Raw genomic sequence first — 21,157 nt, forward strand, 5'->3', positions numbered from 1 at the left:
TGAGCTTCTGCAGGTGCCCAGGGGCGGCATTACTGCCGCAAGTGCCCAGGCTCCTCGGCGATGTGCGCTGAAAGACACACCTCTTTCAGCCCTCTGGCCCGCCCTTGTTTCCTATTATTACCTCCTCCTCCTCCTCCCAGATCTCACGCGTGCACCGCTCCACAGTTGGCCCTCACTTGCGCACTGCTCTGGCCATTATGGGCAGAGGAACAGCTTTTCATATTGCGCATGCGCCAGCCAACTAAAGACTGCTGCGCTGAGACTTGCCAGCCCGCTGTCCTCTGGTTCCGCTCGCAACTACCGCCGGCTGGAGGCAGAGGAGGAGGTAATAATAGGAAACAAGGGCAGGCCAGAGGGCTGAAAGAGGTGTGTTTTTCTGGGCACATCGCCGAGGGGCCTGGGCACTTGCGGCAGTAATGCCGCCCCTGGGCACTTGCAGAAGCTCATTTGCATACGTTTAAAAAGTGTCTTTTTCATGATCTAGACGAGGGAAACAGAAAAGAAAGGTAACATTGTAATGAGGGTCAAAGAGTCTATAACCTGATCTGAGCTGTCTAAAACGCTCAGATTAGGTGACAGACTCGGTTTAAACAGTGTCTCTCAGCATATTCAACCCTATTAATCCAGCCATATTGCCTGCTTGTTAATAGGAAGACCACGGCACTCGAAAAAGAATGTTGCATAAATATCTTACTTATTTTCTTATATTTTTTGTATATATATATCCTTCCGAAGAAATTAATTCATAGTTGTATACTGGCTAACGTTTCGGTCTTATTCAAGACCTTGCTCACGGCCGCCTGAGTTCTGTGAGTAGTGGAGGTATCGGATGGCGTCCTCCACTACTCACAGAACTCAGGCCGTGAACAAGGTCTTGAATAAGACTGAAACGTTGGCCAGTATACAACTATGAATACATTTTTTTAGATGGCTATATATATACAAAAAATATAAGAAAATAAATAAGATATATATGAAACATTCTTTTTCGAGTGCCGTGGTCTTCCTATTAACATTGGTATCACATTTACCACTGAGCACCGTCCATACTAAATGAGGAGTGCCGTTTAACTCTTGTCTTCATATTGCCTGTTTGATCATGCTGAAATGACAGAGATATATTAATTTTTATATGTATGTAAATTACCTAGTTGGAGCACCTATTGTCTAACCCTTTCTTCTTGGCACTGGCATGGGGAATCAGATGCTGCTTCCTGAGCTTGGGACGCAGCAGAAGATCCATTGCGCAAGTGCAGAGTGGGCTCAGTGACTAAGCGCCATCACAGTGGATCTGATGAGAGCTGATTTCCTAGCTCATCAGATCCACTACACAGGCGCCGAGTCACTGAGGTTTGGAGAACACAGGGCAAGATGAGATGTCTAGCCCTAACACTCCTAGGGAAGGGGGAATACAGACAGCATGGCAGAATTGCACTTGAGGTGCTCCTAGCGCTATGACCAGCTCCCTGGTGCTCCAACTAATAATAGGGTTGATCATACTAACAGATGCTCTATAAAATTAATGCTACTTTAAACCTTTTTTTTTTATTAGGACCACAATTCTGTTCTGATACATTTCTTAATCCATCTTTATAGCTCCCTGAGCTCCATTTTCTCCATCTAAATCTCTTGCACAGACATAGAGATAAATTATGACATTTTTACTGCTTGCATCCACCACCCATGATGCGACCAGCGATCCTTGGTTGCATCATGGGTTTCATGGCCCCAGCCTTAGTCTTTGTCATCTTTTGACCAAATGTCATTTATAGGACATTATGTTAGTAAAAGAATGGGTCTACGGTTCCATAAAGCCAACAGGGAAGCCCCATGAGCTTCTCTGCGTCTGGTGGATTCTCCAAACCAAGAATTTCTTTAGACAGTATTTTCTTCACACTTTCTAACTGATATAGAGTTTAGATCCAATCTGTTGTCGGTGCTCTTAGGAAAAGCTTCAATTAGGGCTGTCTGGAAGACTGACATTACAGACTTCTTGAAGATAGCTTTAAATTTTTCCACAATGAGTAGATATAGGATTGGGGTGAAGCACGCATTAAAGCAAGCCAATATTGTGGCAAAGACCTTGAGGGCTTGTAGGGTTGACTCTTGGAAGAACCCCTTCTCTATGCTCATTCCGTACCACACATGATAAGGTGCCCAAGAGATAAAGAAGGATATTATAGCAATGGCTATTATCTTGTATGGTTTCTTGGATTTCGTAAAATTTTCTTTTTTTATCTTAAAGGCAATTTTAAGGTAGCAGATAGAGATGATAACTAACGGGATGAAGAAACCTCCCAGTAGACGAAAGTACAACATGGACCACTTGACCTTGGCTTCAAGTTCTATGTCCGGTTTACCAGTGAGGGTGTAATCGTTGTAACAAATGGAAATGTTCTTTTCCTGATGAACCCTTCGAAAGGCGAGATATGGGGAGCTGAAAAAAAAAGCTAAACCCCAAAGTAAAAGGCAGACGATAGAGGATTGTTGAGCGTGCATGTGTTTCCTGTAAAAATGGGGATGAAAAACCAACCAATATCGGTCAACGCTGATGACGGTGAGGAAGAAAGCAGCTCCGTACATACTAAAGGACAGAAGGAAATTTACTAATTTACACATGAATTCACCCAGGACCCAGAGAGGGTGGAACAAATACATAACGGCCAAAAAAGGTAGGACAAAAATGAAGATTAGATTGCAGAGAAGGAGATGGGAAAACCAGATGACGTTGAGGTTCCTTCTCATCTTGAAACACAAGATCCAGAGATAGAAAGTGTTGATGACCAATCCAAAGAGAAATGTGACCAGTAGAAATGGTAGACAGACTATCTTTGCTGCTGCGACTGCTGTGATGGTCCCTGCATTGATTGGGTTGGTAGTGGAGACATTTGCCTCCATTATCAACATAAACCTGAATTTAAAAAAAAAGGAGAAAAATTATAAAATGATACATTTATTTTTACCACTCAGAAAGATACAGTATGTGACAAAAGTGAGTCCACCTCTCACATTTTTGTAAATATTTTATTATTTATTTTCATGGGACAACACTGAAGATCTGACACTTTGATACAATGTACAATAGTCAGTGTACAGCTTGTATAACAGTGTAAATTTGGTGTGCCCTCAAAATAACTCAACACACAGCCATTAATGTCTAAACCACTGGCAACAAAAGTGAGTACACCCTAAGGGAAAATGGCCAAATTGTGCCCAAAGCGTCAATATTTTGTGTGAACACCATTATTTTCCAGCACTGCCTTAACTCTCTTGGGCATGGAGTTCACTAGAGCTTCACAGGTTCCACTGGAGTCCTTTTCCATCCTCAATGATGACATCACAGAGCTGGTGGATGTTAGAGACCTTGGGCTCCTCCACCTTCAGTTTGAGGATGCCCCACAGATGCTCCATAGGGTTTAGGTCTGGAGACATGCTTGGCCAAATTTACACCATTATACAAGCCGTACACTGACTACATTGTATCAAAGTGTCAGATCTTCAGTGTTGTCCCATGAAAATATATAATAAAATATTTACAAAAATGTGAAGGGTGGACTGAGTTTTGTGAGATACAGTACATAATTTGGGCCTTAAAGGCTTTTTTCAGGGTTTAAAAACTTATAACAAGCATGGAAATCCAAAGTACTCATGAAATAAAGATGTGTAACTCACAAATCAGGGTTTATTGTGTTTAATCTACCCGTTCTACCCAGGTTTGTGGGTGGTTTGGCGGACCAGCAGTGAGCTAGAATTCATGGAGTGCCGTCTTCCAGAGTCACCTAATGCTATGTTTCAGACTGCACATAATTGAGGACATGCAACACTAGAGACGGCCCATGTAGGTCAGGGCACGTATATTGGTGGTTGTATCAGACATAGATAGGTCATGCGTCCAATATAGTGCATTAGATGTAGAGCAGAAAAGGATGCAAGATATCAGTGTATCCAAATTGCCAGATCGGTAGAACATTTTCAAGGGAGAGCCTATTTATAAAAAGTTATTACATAGAACATCTCGTAGAGGGTTGTGAGCCTTGTAGAATGATTTTTTTTACAAGGGTCTCCTGATGGTCACAGAGCACCCGCAACTGGAATGCCTAATGTTTTAGCTGTAATCTTTGAGGGGACTTGCCTGTAAGTGTTCAACTTCCCTGCAGCACCATCACAAGAAAAATTACAAATTTTTCATAGAAGTAAATCATTTGAAAATTATTTTTCAAAAATAGGTAGAGTGCTGTTTTTTAATTCCACCTCCATGGATACTCATCTCGTCCCACAAGAGACCTTCATACATTGGGGACTTCTAGATCTTTTTACCGTGGTTATTAGACCACGACATTGCAGGCATCACAGACTGTTCTTACAGTCATCACATCTCTCTGCATTGTGTTATCTACTTACCTTCCTTGCAGAGTAATGATAAACATGGTTAGGTATGGTTGGCCACCGTTGACATTAAAAGTTATTGTGGTTAGATATCAGTAGATAGTCATCTGGAAACTTTTGTTATTTTTGTAAGTTCTTGCTGTCTCCAGTGCTATAACTGTGGTCAAAGCTTAGTCACAAAGACTATAAACCAGCTTATTTTAAGAAGCTTTCTCGTAGAAGAAGCTTCTCCACAAATACTTCTCCCCTAAGGTTGTTATAGGCCATTGATGTGTGATCGGTGGAGATCTGAGCACCAGGAGAAAGACTAGGGGATCCTGGATCTCCACAGCCTCTTCAATGTCTATCCAAGCACAATGTTCAGCCCTACTCAAATTCTGTATCATTTTGTCGAGAGATGGAGGTCTCAAAATAGGCCAATAATGCGTTTAACCAGGAAACCCCTTCAAACTGCATCAGGAGTGAACTGACAGGTCTCTGGGTTCGCGGGAAAGGATTAGTGATGTCACAATGCAGGTGTAGTGATGGTATTTTCCTTTCGATAAAGGTATTTCCCATTCGATAAACCCTTTCTAAAGGCTCCTCCATTCAAAAGCAGAACTAAGTGGCAGTGGTGTTCCAGCACATGACCGTACCACCGTGTCTACTGTAGTTCTGCACCATTCGCAGTGTATCGTGCAGTGTAGTGAAGGGACTGTAGCGCTCCAGAAAGCCTGTTTTGATTCCCCCTGTTTCTGCTGATCGCTGGGGTTCTAAGGGGCCTGACTCACGCCGGTCACACATTGATGGCTAATGTCTACCCCTTTAAATAAGAAAGATTAATATTTTCCAGGTTATTTAGGACTTCATAAGAATCAACTACATACAATACTGAATGTTTTCTAGATTTCTTTTACTGGACGCTCATTGTATTATACATTGATTGATTGAAGGAGAGATGAATGGGTTATAAGGCACCTGTTGGGACTCAGGAGCTGCGTTTTTTGACCTTGTTGTCCCGTTAATTGGCTTCATATTCATCTATTAATATTGTGTCGCATTCTCCTTTTAATATAATGCGACATATTCTGCCCAGGGGTGCACTACAAATGAGGCCAGGTGAGGCAATCGCCTCAGGCAGCACCAGGTAGGGACAAGAGGGGGGCAGCAGAAGGGCCATGGGCAATGAGTGCTTTCATTGTGGCAAAGGGGTTAGGTTAAGAAATTGGCATAGGGGGCACCTTTTCAGTTTTCACCTCAGAGAGCAGAAAGGCTAGGTGCACCCCTGGTTCTGCTTATAATATACAGATCCATGAAGTCACCTCAGACCCGGGTTATCCGGACCCACCTGAGGCGCTCAGAGATATACAGGGAGTGCAGAATTATTAGGCAAGTTGTATTTTTGAGGATTAATTTTATTATTGAACAACAACCATGTTCTCAATGAACCCAAAAAACTCATTAATATCAAAGCTGAATATTTTTGGAAGTAGTTTTTAGTTTGTTTTTAGTTTTAGCTATTTTATGGGGATATCTGTGTGTGCAGGTGACTATTACTGTGCATAATTATTAGGCAACTTAACAAAAAACAAATATATACCCATTTCAATCATTTATTTTTACCAGTGAAACCAATATAACATCTCAACATTCACAAATATACATTTCTGACATTCAAAAACAAAACAAAAACAAATCAGTGACCAATATAGGCACCTTTCTTTGCAAGGACACTCAAAAGCCTGCCATCCATGGATTCTGTCAGTGTTTTGATCTGTTCACCATCAACATTGCGTGCAGCAGCAACCACAGCCTCCCAGACACTGTTCAGAGAGGTGTACTGTTTTCCCTCCTTGTAAATCTCACATTTGATGATGGACCACAGGTTCTCAATGGGGTTCAGATCAGGTGAACAAGGAGGCCATGTCATTAGATTTTCTTCTTTTATACCCTTTCTTGCCAGCCACGCTGTGGAGTACTTGGACGCGTGTGATGGAGCATTGTCCTGCATGAAAATCATGTTTTTCTTGAAGGATGCAGACTTCTTCCTGTACCACTGCTTGAAGAAGGTGTCTTCCAGAAACTGGCAGTAGGACTGGGAGTTGAGCTTGACTCCATCCTCAACCCGAAAAGGCCCCACAAGCTCATCTTTGATGATACCAGCCCAAACCAGTACTCCACCTCCACCTTGCTGGCGTCTGAGTCGGACTGGAGCTCTCTGCCCTTTACCAATCCAGCCACGGGCCCATCCATCTGGCCCATCAAGACTCACTCTCATTTCATCAGTCCATAAAACCTTAGAAAAATCAGTCTTGAGATATTTCTTGGCCCAGTCTTGACGTTTCAGCTTGTGTGTCTTGTTCAGTGGTGGTCGTCTTTCAGCCTTTCTTACCTTGGCCATGTCTCTGAGTATTGCACACCTTGTGCTTTTGGGCACTCCAGTGATGTTGCAGCTCTGAAATATGGCCAAACTGGTGGCAAGTGGCATCTTGGCAGCTGCACGCTTGACTTTTCTCAGTTCATGGGCAGTTATTTTGCGCCTTGGTTTTTCCACACGCTTCTTGCGACCCTGTTGACTATTTTGAATGAAACGATTGATTGTTTGATGATCACGCTTCAGAAGCTTTGCAATTTTAAGAGTGCTGCATCCCTCTGCAAGATATCTCACTAGTTTTGACTTTTCTGAGCCTGTCAAGTCCTTCTTTTGACCCATTTTGCCAAAGGAAAGGAAGTTGCCTAATAATTATGCACACCTGATATAGGGTGTTGATGTCATTAGACCACACCCCTTCTCATTACAGAGATGCACTTCACCTAATATGCTTAATTGGTAGTAGGCTTTCGAGCCTATACAGCTTGGAGTAAGACAACATGCATAAAGAGGATGATGTGGTCAAAATACTCATTTGCCTAATAATTCTGCACTCCCTGTATAACTCATCCTTGCACACATAGACCAGATCCGTCACAAGAAACAGTAATGGCTTCCAAAATAACCCTCGAAAAGTCAGCGACCCTATATCATTTTAATTTATTTTTTAAAGATTTAATGGGTTGAAAAAATTATTATTATGATCAGCCAATCACTGGTTGAGGTGGATTCAGATATACACATCCACTAAGAAAAAGATGGAATTCACTTCAAAGGTATCCTTAAAAAAAATGTTCCAAAAGTTCATAAATGTTCACATTCTCTTAGTCTGTACAATACATCTCCTGCAGAGAGAACACAAGAATGGTCAGCCATCTTGGAGACCATGAAGAATTATCTTTGGTCAATTGGTCACCCCATTAATATTCCTTACAATTGTCACCTCTGCTGCTAGAGCATAGATTTGGGAAGATCTGTTCATCTTAAAGGGAATCTGTCAGCAGTTTTACGCTGTTCCAACTGCCAAAGCACACGTCAGTGAGTCCTCATATTCCTGAGCTCTCGTATTCATCCCACATCTTCCTGCCCTGGACCCTCGGAGACAGCTTTTTCCATGGATATCAGGACTCATCAGCATGCGTTTATGCTCCCCCTAAATTGGGCACCATAAAACTGCTGACAGATTCCCTTTAAGTTAGCAGGAGAAAACAGAGACATGTACGACCCAAAATATTACACCGCATCAAAGAAAAAAATAAGGGGTTGGGTCAGCACAACCTGCCTGTAGGTGCACATCACTATGGCGAAATACATATACAAACGGAAAATGCAAATGTGATCGCACACTACATCCAGCACTCTGCCCTCCATGCTGGACGAGACATTGGTTTATATTTTGGCCAAAGCATAGTAAGCCACTCACCGCGTCAAGGTTGTCTCATGAGTGGTCCCTAACTCTTGTTCCTACCTGTTCATGGGCCATGACAGCCACATAAAATCCAGGGAATGCAGGTCAGCATGCAAGCCAAGTACACTTTGCTTGTAACCCCGTCCGGTGCCATTACAGCTTTCATCGGATCCAGGGATGCAAGTACCAACATGCATGCTGAACCCACCATATACTTCTCCTGGAGCCAGATGAGACAACCTTGACGCGGTGAGTGGCTTACTATGCTTTGGCCAAAATATAAACCAATGTCTCGTCCAGCATGGAGGGCAGAGTGCTGGATGTAGTGTGCGATCACATTTGCATTTTCCGTTTGTATATGTATTTCGCCATAGTGATGTGCACCTACAGGCAGGTTGTGCTGACCCAACCCCTTATTTTTTTCTTTGTAGTATATATTGGAGGCGTGGCGATCTCCTTGGAGTCATTGCACACCTGACCAGTTAATCTGTCCTGGAGGCTGGTTTTAAAGTCAGTATAAAACTGAGTCTGCTTGTATAGAACCTACCATTAGCCATCTGGCTCCAGGAGAAGTATATGGTGGGTTCAGCATGCATGTTGGTACTTGCATCCCTGGATCCGATGAAAGCTGTAATGGCACCGGACGGGGTTACAAGCAAAGTGTACTTGGCTTGCATGCTGACCTGCATTCCCTGGATTTTATGTGGCTGTCATGGGCCATGAACAGGTAGGAACAAGAGTTAGGGACCACTCATGAGACAACCTTGACGCGGTGAGTGGCTTACTATGCTTTGGCCAAAATATAAACCAATGTCTCGTCCAGCATGGAGGGCAGAGTGCTGGATGTAGTGTGCGATCACATTTGCATTTTCCGTTTGTATATGTATTTCGCCATAGTGATGTGCACCTACAGGCAGGTTGTGCTGACCCAACCCCTTATTTTTTTCTTTGTAGTATATATTGGAGGCGTGGCGATCTCCTTGGAGTCATTGCACACCTGACCAGTTAATCTGTCCTTGAGGCTGGTTTTAAAGTCAGTATAAAACTGAGTCTGCTTGTATAGAACCTACCATTAGCCATCTGGCTCCAGGAGAAGTATATGGTGGGTTCAGCATGCATGTTGGTACTTGCATCCCTGGATCCGATGAAAGCTGTAATGGCACCGGACGGGGTTACAAGCAAAGTGTACTTGGCTTGCATGCTGACCTGCATTCCCTGGATTTTATGTGGCTCTCATGGCCCATGAACAGGTAGGAACAAGAGTTAGGGACCACTCATGAGACAACCTTGACGCGGTGAGTGGCTTACTATGCTTTGGCCAAAATATAAACCAATGTCTCGTCCAGCATGGAGGGCAGAGTGCTGGATGTAGTGTGCGATCACATTTGCATTTTCCGTTTGTATATGTATTTCGCCATAGTGATGTGCACCTACAGGCAGGTTGTGCTGACCCAACCCCTTATTTTTTTCTTTGTAGTATATATTGGAGGCGTGGCGATCTCCTTGGAGTCATTGCACACCTGACCAGTTAATCTGTCCTGGAGGCTGGTTTTAAAGTCAGTATAAAACTGAGTCTGCTTGTATAGAACCTACCATTAGCCATCTGGCTCCAGGAGAAGTATATGGTGGGTTCAGCATGCATGTTGGTACTTGCATCCCTGGATCAGATGAAAGCTGTAATGGCACCGGACGGGGTTACAAGCAAAGTGTACTTGGCTTGCATGCTGACCTGCATTCCCTGGATTTTGTGTGGCTGTCATGGCCCATGAACAGGTAGGAACAAGAGTTAGGGACCACTCATGAGACAACCTTGACGCGGTGAGTGGCTTACTATGCTTTGGCCAAAATATAAACCAATGTCTCGTCCAACATGGAGGGCAGAGTGCTGGATGTAGTGTGCGATCACATTTGCATTTTCCGTTTGTATATGTATTTCGCCATAGTGATGTGCACCTACAGGCAGGTTGTGCTGACCCAACCCCTTATTTTTTTCTTTGTAGTATATATTGGAGGCGTGGCGATCTCCTTGGAGTCATTGCACACCTGACCAGTTAATCTGTCCTGGAGGCTGGTTTTAAAGTCAGTATAAAACTGAGTCTGCTTGTATAGAACCTACCATTAGCCATCTGGCTCCAGGAGAAGTATATGGTGGGTTCAGCATGCATGTTGGTACTTGCATCCCTGGATCCGATGAAAGCTGTAATGGCACCGGACGGGGTTACAAGCAAAGTGTACTTGGCTTGCATGCTGACCTGCATTCCCTGGATTTTATGTGGCTGTCATGGCCCATGAACAGGTAGGAACAAGAGTTAGGGACCACTCATGAGACAACCTTGACGCGGTGAGTGGCTTACTATGCTTTGGCCAAAATATAAACCAATGTCTCGTCCAGCATGGAGGGCAGAGTGCTGGATGTAGTGTGCGATCACATTTGCATTTTCCGATTACACCGCATCAGACAGCAGAAATTAGAAGGATTGCTGCTAGTTGCATGCAAGCTAATTGACCAGCCTGTGTCTGTCATATGCAGATGTAGCAGAGCTGGGTCGCACGACTCATGCTCATATGACTCTGTGCTGTCTGTGGTTTTCCACAGGTAAATGTATGATCTCAACACGCTATACATATTTCATGACAATCTCAGCCCTGCTCCAGTAAACTCCCACATGTGGCTGTCCAACTGGTATAAAATGACATCTCTCAGTATGTTCTTATGTCTTCAGACTGGGGGTAGTAGTGAAACAGACGAAAGAAAATAATAGAAAACAGCAAAAGCAAAGGTAATTTTTTGTGTATATAAACATCCATCTATCTCATATATATCTATCTATTATCTCATATCTATCTATTATCTATCATCTATTATCTATCTATTATCTAAGACTGCAGGGAGAGTGCAGGGAGACTGCAGGGAGAGTGCAGGAAGACTGCAGGGAGAGTGCAGGGAGACTGCAGGGAGAGTGCAGGGAGACTGCAGGGAGAGTGCAGGGAGAGTGCAGGAAGACTGCAGGGAGAGTGAAGGGAGAGTGCAGGGAGACTGCAGGGAGAGTGCAGGGAGACTGCAGGGAGAGTGCAGGAAGACTGCAGGGAGAGTGCAGGGAGACTGCAGGGAGAGTGCAGGAAGACTGCAGGGAGAGTGCAGGGAGACTGCAGGGAGAGTGCAGGAAGACTGCAGGAAGAGTGCAGGGAGAGTGCAGGGAGAGTGCAGGGAGAGTGCAGGAAGACTGCAGGGAGAGTGCAGGGAGAGTACAGGGAGACTGCAGGGAGAGTGCAGGAAGACTGCAGGGAGAGTGCAGGAAGACTGCAGGGAGAGTGCAGGGAGAGTGCAGGAAGACTGCAGGGAGAGTGCAGGGAGAGTGCAGGGAGAGTGCAGGGAGAATGCAGGGAGAGTGCAGAAAGACTGCAGGGAGAGTGCAGGGAGACTGCAGGGAGAGTGCAGGGAGACTGCAGGGAGAGTGCAGGAAGACTGCAGAGAGAGTGCAGGAAGACTGCAGGGAGAGTGCAGGGAGAGTGCAGGGAGACTGCAGGGAGAGTGCAGAAAGACTGCAGGGAGAGTGCAGGGAGACTGCGGGGAGAGTGCAGGAAGACTGCAGGGAGAGTGCAGGGAGAGTGCAGGGAGACTTATTCTGCGTCAGTTTTATTTATTTATTCCTACATTTCCTTATTCCTACATCAGCCGTAAAGTAAGATATGTAATTCAATACCAATAAGATGGAAGCCTTTATTGTTCTGGTGCCAGCATACCAACCAATACCACCCAGTCTGCACCTTGTAGAGGGGCTAGGTCTTAATGATGACCATCCTCATCTTTTGCTGGCTTTACTTCTCCCAAATCATCCTTCTTGGTCTCCATGTCCTAGAAAAGGCAGCAAGATGCAGAGAGAGGAGGAGCTGGATGTTCCTGATGACATATTCTCATCGATATTAGATGACGTGGAAAAGGAGGGAAAGCAGATGGCAGAAGAAGGGTTCCCACCTGTAGGGCATAGGAGCACTGGGGTTGGAGGGGTGGGTACGCCAGCATATTGTGCTCCCACCTAACCAGCCAAACCCCATACCAGCAACAGCCCCTGTTTAAAAGTGCCACACGGCCATTAACAATGACAAAGGACTATACAGTGCAGTCTTCATTATTAAATCAAAGGCAGCTGCGGGCTAATTGGCCGCGCAGTTCTTCACCCCAGCATAGCCACCACCCGCTCGCAGCAGGGCCGCTCATATGGCTGTACCCTAAGGCATAGTGGCCGAGGTTGGTACACCTGATTTATAGCGATTTATAACAAATTGATTCGTAACTAATCAAATTTCTAGTTGTAATGCCTAGCTGAATTGGCGCAACCGCTTGAAGTGAATAAAGGAATTTTGTTCTTTTTTTTACCATGGAGAGTGCTGCCTTTTTTCCATTTTTACTTGGAGTTTTTGGTCAAGTCTCTTTGGGCTTGCAGCCTTGCACCTCATGTTCTCTTGTTGTCTGGTGCTTTTATTTTCTCAGTTGCACTCTCGCAGTCTCGGCCACCAGAGAGGCCGGCGCATTTTCCTGTAGTGTGCAAGCACAACCACACTGCTGAATTGTAGGGTGGTCGTAACCTGCAACAAAGTGGATGAATAACAGGGAGGCACCAGAATAACACCTTTAGGCCCCTTTCACACGAGCGTGACCGATTAGGTCTGGATGCGTTCAGGGTGCGTTCAGTGAAACTCGCACAATTTTGCAAGCAAGTTCAGTAAGTTTTGTCTGCGATTGCGTTTAGTTGTTCAGTTTTTTCCGCGCGAGTGCAATGCGTTTTGATGCGTTTTTCACACGCGTGATAAAAAACTGAAGGTTTACAAACAACATCTCCTAGCAACCATCAGTGAAAAACGCATTGCATCCGCACTTGCTTCTGAATGCAATGCGTTTTTCACTGAAGCCCCATTCAATTCTATGGGGCCAGGGCTGCGTGAAAAACGCAGAATATAGAACATGCAGCGTTTTTCACGCAACGCTGAACTGATGCATGAAAAAAAAACGCTCATTTACACAGACCCATTGAAATGAATGGGTCAGGATTCAGTGTGGGTGCAATGCGTTCACGTCACGCATTGCACCCACGCGGAAAACTCACTCGTGTGAAAGGGGCCTTAGGCTGAGTTCACACGGGCGAGATTTCTGCGCGGGTGCAATGCGGGAGGTGAACGCATTGCACCCGCACTGAATCTAGACCCATTAATTTCTATGGGGCTGTGCACATGAGCGGTGATTTTCATGCATCACTTGTGCGTTGCGTGAAAATCGCAGCATGCTCTATATTGTGCGTTTATCACTCAACGCAGGCCCCATAGAAGTAATTGGGGCTGAGTGAAAATCGCAAGCAAGTGCGGATGCGGTGCGATTTTCACGCATGGTTGCTAAGATGACAGTCTATTCATTGTGTTATTTTCCCTTATAACATGGTTATAAGGGAAAATAATAGCATTCTTTAATACAGAATGCTTAGTAGGTGGTCAATTGAGGGTTAAAAAAGAAAAAATTATTAACTCACCTTCTCCTCTTGATCGCGTAGCTGCTGGTCTCTTCTTACTTCTTTATTCATGAGCTGCCGGCTAAAGGACCTGTGGTGACGTCAGATCACATGATACAATCACATGATCCATCACCATGTTATAAGGGAAAATAATAACATCTACACAACACCAAACCCAAACCTGAACTTCTGTGAAGAAGTTCGGGTCTGGGTAACACAGTCACTTTTTTATCACGCGCGTGCAAAACGCATTGCACCCGCGCGATAAAAACTGAACAACGGAACGCAATCGCAGTCAAAACTGACTACAATTGGGTACCTACTCACGCAGGTTTGCCACAACGCATCCGGACCTTATCCGGACACGCTCGTGTGAACTCAGCCTTAGGGTTTGGCTCAACATCAAACTGGTTAATTGCCATAGTGGTTCTAAAACCATTGTATGTACAACCACATATGGGCTGTTGCCATATACAGGGGAACAAATGGGTAACATATTATGTGTGTGTGAGAAGGTCTCCTGTTACCCCTTGTAAAAATGTGAAATCTGGGGCTAAAGTAACATTTTATTAGAAAAAAAAATATTATTTTTATTTCCACAAGCAAGTTTCTCTAAATTCTATGAAACGCCTGTGGGATCAAAGCACTCCCTACAATCTGAGAGGTTTAGTTTCCAAAATTGGGTCACTTTTTGGGTGTTCCCACTGCAGGGGTACATTAGGGTCTCTTTAAATGTGACATGGAACCCAAAAACCATTCCAGGAAACTCTGCTGTCCAAAAAACCATATGGTGCTCATTTTTTTCTGAGCCCTACAGTCTGCCCATAGTTTACAACCACATACAGTACAACAGACACACTTTATCCAGCTCACCTTTCTGGTCAATGTATGCTCCCGACTCCTGAAACCTTAGGGGTGTGTCCCCCTTGCAATCAGCATGAAACTTGAGAAAAAGTACAGTACAGACCAAAAGTTTGGACACACCTTCTCATTCAAAGAGTTTTCTTTATTTTCATGACTATAAAGGCATCAAAACTATGAATTAACACATGTGGAATTATATACATAACAAACAAGTGTGAAACAACTGAAAATATGTCATATTCTAGGTTCTTCAAAGTAGCCACCTTTTGCTTTCATTACTGCTTTGCACACTCTTGGCATTCTCTTGATGAGCTTCAAGAGGTAGTCCCCTGAAATGGTCTTCCAACAGTCTTGAAGGAGTTCCCAGAGATGCTTAGCACTTGTTGGCCCTTTTGCCTTCACTCTGCGGTCCAGCTCACCCCAAACCATCTCGATTGGGTTCAGGTCCGGTGACTGTGGAGGCCAGGTCATCTGGCGCAGCACCCCATCACTCTCCTTCATGGTCAAATAGCCCTTACTTTCAAAGTTTTCCCAATTTTTCGGCTGACTGACTGACCTTCATTTCTTAAAGTAATGATGGTCACTCGTTTTTCTTTACTTAGCTGCTTTTTTCTTGTCATAATACAAATTCTAACAGTCTATTCAGTAGGACTATCAGCTGTGTATCCACCTGACTTCTCCTCAATGCAACACTGATGGTACCAACCCCATTTATAAGGCAAAAAATCCCACTTATTAAACCTGACAGGGCACACCTGTGAAGTGAAGACCATTTCAGGGGACTACCTCTTGAAGCTCATCAAGAGAATGCCAAGAGTGTGCAAAGCAGTAATCAAAGCAAAAGGTGGCTACTTTGAAGAACCTAGAATATGACATATTTTCAGTTGTTTCACACTTGTTTGTTATGTATATAATTCCACATGTGTTAATTCATAGTTTTGATGCCTTCAGTGTGAATCTACAATTTTCATAGTCATGAAAATAAAGAAAACTCTTTGAATGAGAAGGTGTGTCCAAACTTTTGGTCTGTACTGTATGTGGTTGTCATTGTTGTATTCAGGAAAAAGTGTTTAACAAATTGTGGGGTGCTTTGTGAGGGTTAAATGGGTTATCCAATCCTATAAAAAGCCCCCCAATATGCCGGGCCCCCCACATTGATATACTTACCCTGCTCCCTTTGTCGCTCCTGGTCCCTGCACTGCCGCTGCTGCTTTTCCCAGTGTGCTGATGAAAACATCCATTGTCGGGGGGGGAGCAGCCAATGGCAGGCAGGGACGGGGACGAGCCTCCCTAGCATTGTGGTTGACGCTAGGGAGACTTGTTCCCATCACCGCCTGCCATTGGCTGCTCCCCCCCCGACACTGGATGTTTTCATCCACGCATGGGGAGTAGCGGCAGTGCTGGGAGCAGGAGTGGCGCAGAGAGCATGGGCCCAGGTAAGTATATTCAGTGGGGTGGGCCTGGCATATGAGGGGACATTTTATAGGATTGGATAACCTCTTTAACCCTTGTGAAATGAAATAAGGATGAATAAATGAATAAAGCAACATTTTATTGGAAAAAAAAATCATTTTTACAACCAAGTGTCTCTAAATTATAGGAATCAACTGTTGGGTCAAAGCGCTCAATACACAACTAGTGTGGGTCACTTTTGGAGGGTTCCACTGTAGGAGTATCTCATGCTCTCTTTAAATATGACATGATGTCAAAAAACCATTCCAGCAAAATCTGACTTTCAAAAATGATATGGCGCTCCGTCCCTCCTGAACCCTGCAGTATGCTGATACCACATATAGGGGTATCTGTAAACTGCAGAATCAGGGTAGTCAATATTGAGGTTTATTTTGCTGTTAAACCTGAGCTGTGTTACAAGAAAAAATGGATTAAAATTGAAGATCGGAAAATGAAATTTTTAAAGTTCACCTGCAATTTACTTTAATCCTGTGGAACACCTAAATGGTTAAACAAAGTTTCTAGAATCAATTTTGTATAATCTAAGAGGTGTCGTTTCTATAATGGGGTCATTTATGTGTGGTTTCTATTACATAAGCCCCTCAAAGTGACTTCAAATCTGAATTCGTCCTTAAAAAGTCAGGTTTAGAAATTTTCTTCAAAATGTGAAAAATTGCTTCTAAAATTCTAAGCCTTCTAATGGCTTAAAAAATGTAAATGACATTTACAAAATGATGCCAACATGAGGTAGGCATATGGTAAATGTTAATTAAATGGGTTGTGCAGGAGCTTTATATTGATGACCTATCCTCAGGGCAGGTCATCAATATCTGATCATCGACGGTCCAACACCTCTGCCGATCAGCTGTTTGAAGAGGAGGCGGCTCTCCATGTGAGCAACGCTTCCTCTTCATTACACTGCCCGTCATCTCAGAAGTGCAGTGTAATGACGAGTACTCGCTCCTTTCACTTGAATGGAGTGAATACTTGTAATTACACTGTGCCACTGCTGCAAGGGAGATGATGCGCTGTGTAATGAGGAGGAAGCAGCACTCACATAGGGCGCCACCTCCTCTTCAAAAAGCTGATCAGTGGGGGGTTCCGGGTGTCAGACCCCCGCCAATCAAATATTGTTGACCTATCCTGAGGGGGTGCCTGCACAACCCCTTTAATAACTATTTTATGAGGTGTCTCTATCTGTCTTGAAAGCAGAGAAATTTAGAAAATTGTTGTGAATTGTTCCAAAATTTTCTGTAAATTTTTGATTTTTTTTTGTAAATAAAGGTAAAAGATACTTACTCAAATTTACCACTAACATAAAGTATGATGTGTCATGAAAAAATTATCTCAGAATTGGTTAGATAAATAAAAGCATTTCATTGTTATTACCACATAAAATGACACATGTCAGATTTGCTAAATTTTGCTCAGTCCTTAAATGGGTTATCCGAGTTATGAAAAAAAATAATATAGCACTGAAGATCTGATATATAACTGAGCTAAGCAAGTTTTATGCAAAAAAATAAATATATTTCCTCATTTCCCTGGTTCTTTTCTGGCCCTTTGTTTACATGCAATAAAAACACTCTCTGCCCCTCCCCCCGCTCTGCTAAGGGAGTGAATACAATAGCTGCCCTGAGTGACATGTCTGCCTGCTGGGAGACTCTGCAGCTTGTTGTATGTGTAGGACTACAAGTACCAGCTGTATAATGACACTGCTAAGGGAGTGGATACAAGAGCTGCCCTGAGTGCTGGGAGAAAACAGCAAACTTGTAAGTGTAGAACTACAAGTTCCACTTATATAATGACACTGCTAACACACACAGGATCTTCCCCCTACCTGTAATGCTTTGCAGAACTTCTCTTTCAGCTCCTGTGCCCAGCATTTGTCTCCTCACTGCCTGCAGCTACACAGTAAACACTTCAGCCCTGAGTCTGTGCAGCTGAAGGGGTTAAGATTCCTAGGATAGAGCACACAGCCGGCAGTGAAGGGGCCGTGGCCAGCACAGTGACGTTTCGTTTACAGGCTTGTAAACGACCTTTATCAGAGCAGGGAGAGAAGCTGACATCACAGGTCATGTGACCCTCAGTGAAATCTGAGAAACCAGCCACTGGAGATAAAGTGAGTGAATTTGAAAGCTGTTACATTTGCCCAGTTAGGAACATAGAAAGAACAAAAAAATAACTCGGACAACCTATTTAAGATGAAAAATGGCTGTGTCCTTAAGGTGCTGATAATTTTAAACAAAGCATATCATATAAATAAGGGTTAAAGAATAATACAATAGTGATTTATAGCGACATGCGATCAGTAAAGCATCCTGAGACTATTCATGTTGGGTGGGGGGGAGGTCATTTCTCATCCAAGGGAATGGGCTCACAATTTTGCCTAAGATCACTGCCATGAATAAAGAATGGGATCAGAACCTCCTCCTCTTCTCCCAAACCATTCAGGAGCAACTTCTCCCAAATCATTCAGGAGCAACTTCTCCCAACCATCCAGGATCATTTTTTCCCAACCATCCAGAAGCATCTTCTCCCACCATCCAGGAGCATCTTCTCCCAACTACTCAGGAGAATCTTCACTCAACCACCCAGGAACATCTTCTCCCAACCATCCAAGAGCATCTTCTCCCAACTACTCAGGAGAATCTTCTCTCAGCCACCCAGGAGCATCTTCTCCCAACCTTCCAGGAGCATCTTCTCCCAACCATCCAGGAGCATCTTTTCCCAACCATCCAGGAGCATCTTTTCCCAACCATCCAGGAGCATCTTCTTCCAACTACCCAGGAAAATCTTCTTGCAACCACCCAGGAGCATCTTCTCCCAACCACCCAGGAGAAACTTCTCCGAACCATACAGGAGCAATCTGGTATTGAACAATGCTTTTTTCCAGAATGATGGAGCACCATGTCACAAGGCAAAAGTGGCTTGGTGAACAAAACATTCCCATTTTGGGTCCATGGCCAGCAAACTCCCCAGATCTCATCCCATTGAGAACTAGTCACCAATCCTCAAAAAGCGAATGAACAAACAAAAACACCTAAATTGTGATAACCCTCAAGTACTGATTAGGCAAGAATGTGTTGTCATCAGTCAAGATATGGACCAGAAGCTGATATCTAGCATTCCATGGAGGACTACAAAAGTTTTGAAAAAGAAGGGTGAACACTGGAAATATTGAGTCTTTGCAGAAACTTGATGGATATGTCAAGAAAAATAAAAAAAATGCATAAAGTGCTTAGAATTGTCCTTCAGTATACCATAGAAACATAACAAAAATACATGACATGACAAAAATAACCAAAAACACTCAAGCGGCGAACTGTGAAATTTGTATCAGTCTCAAACTTATTGACCACAACTGTGCACTATATGAGAAATATTATTTCACTTTAGTCATATAATCCAGAAGTTTACCTTACAGGAGTCCGACGCAGTCGGGCTCCGCACAAGCCTCACCATCCACCGTCTGTGTATTGTATTCACTGTCCTCTATTATAACCTGATGTTACGTGTCTTTTATACCTGAGGATTTTTAGCGACTAAACCCACAACGCATAAACTCAAGAAGTGATGAGTAATCCTGAAAGTAACAAGTGTGAATGCTTCTGAGTATCCTGCGGGTGGGAAGGGTCAGTATTAGTGTTGAGCATGAATATTCGAAAAAGCTAATTTTTATCTCGAATATCACCACTTTGGGAATTCGAGAATATTTAGAATATAGCGCTATATATTCGTTATATCGAAAATTCATCATTTTTTCCATCTGAACACATGATTCCTCCCTGCTTCTTGCTTGTGGGCCAATGAGCCATTGGATGGAAAAAAATGATGAATATTCTAAAAACTAATATATAGCATTATATTCTATAGTGCTATATATTCTTTTTTGACCCACGCCTGTATTGATTGCGTAATATTCGCATATTTTACGCGATCATTACCTTGCCGATTTTCAACAATTTTTCTACAAAATATTCGCGAAATATTACAAATTTGAATATGACCCCTGCCGCTCATCACTAGTCAGTACCAGATGAAGCATAGGAAATACAGTACTCAGCTCCTGAAGCAGCAATTGGCATGCAGTCTTTTCCTTCACAGCTGCACCCTCATTGCTTTAAGTGAAGAGTTGCACGTACTGTAGTTATGAGCCAGTCATGTAGGCACAGACATATCATGTGGGTGGCATGTGCATCTATAAAGGTGATCTCTGAGCAATTCTCACTTTGAAATGAAAATTACGGTGCTTCTGCAGTGAGCCCCTGAGTAGCCAATGCAAAGGATGGGAGTGGTAGTGACCCTGATGGGATGTTGTGTCACGGTGTACTCACTCAGACCGTTGCACCCTGGGGATCAGTGAAATGGGAATGTAGATGGCAGAATAAGGGGAGAAGTAAAAAAATAAAAGTCTCTCTTTACATGTAAAATAAAACTTGTGGCACATCCAGCATTATTAAGTACAAAGTGATGTCTCACCAGATGAGGAGGTATGATGGCTGGATATGTGGCAACTAAATGGCACTTGCAAGGACTTTTGGATATATGTGTCCACTGTATTATACAGGCCTTGACTTAGTGATGGGTGTCTGAACCATAGTCCCTCACCTGCAGCAGGGAATATAAAACTGTGGTTTTGCTGGTCACTCTGCTAAAGCTTTTTGTAAAGCAGTGTTCTTGGCAATCTCCCTGGAGTAAGGATATCACAGGAGAACTAGTTAAGGTCCCCTGGCAGGAAACAGGACCATTCCACTCCTCCCAAGATGGGAGAAACAGGGTGGTTAACCCTGTCCCTGTCAACTACAAACCGGATTCCAAAAAAGTTGGGACACTATACAAATCGTGAATAAAAACTGAATGCAATGATGTGGAGGTGCCAACTTCTAATACAGGGAGTGCAGAATTATTAGGCAAGTTGTATTTTTGAGGATTAATTTTATTATTGAACAACAACCATGTTCTCAATGAACCCAAAAAACTCATTAATATCAAAGCTGAATATTTTTGGAAGTAGTTTTTAGTTTGTTTTTAGTTTTAGCTATTTTAGGGGGATATCTGTGTGTGCAGGTGACTATTACTGTGCATAATTATTAGGCAACTTAACAAAAAACAAATATATACCCATTTCAATTATTTATTTTTACCAGTGAAACCAATATAACATCTCAACATTCACAAATATACATTTCT

At 43.4% G+C, this 21,157-nt stretch overlaps 2 protein-coding genes across 2 annotated transcripts in view; one reads left to right on the forward strand and one right to left on the reverse strand.

The window, feature by feature from the left end:
• LOC120986787 (chemokine-like receptor 1) overlaps window positions 1–21,157 on the forward strand; it is a 238,964-nt gene that overhangs the window by 207,171 nt on the left and 10,636 nt on the right. The window lies entirely within an intron of this gene.
• Window positions 1,124–19,408, reverse strand: LOC120986786 (probable G-protein coupled receptor 33). The gene is made up of 2 exons (XM_040415492.1): window positions 19,385–19,408; window positions 1,124–2,911 (listed from the first exon to the last, which is right to left on the reverse strand). The coding sequence occupies exon 2, from the start codon at window positions 2,905–2,907 to the stop codon at window positions 1,876–1,878; it is 1,032 nt and encodes a 343-aa protein (XP_040271426.1). The 5' UTR covers window positions 2,908–2,911; window positions 19,385–19,408; the 3' UTR covers window positions 1,124–1,875.

This window comes from Bufo bufo, chromosome 1, assembly GCF_905171765.1.
Source record: "Bufo bufo chromosome 1, aBufBuf1.1, whole genome shotgun sequence".
Lineage (NCBI taxonomy): Eukaryota > Metazoa > Chordata > Amphibia > Anura > Bufonidae > Bufo > Bufo bufo.

Bases quoted from the DNA above. Each gene is read 5' to 3' on its own strand.
- LOC120986786 (XM_040415492.1), bottom strand. From the start codon at position 2,907: ATGTTGATAATGGAGGCAAATGTCTCCACTACCAACCCAATCAATGCA.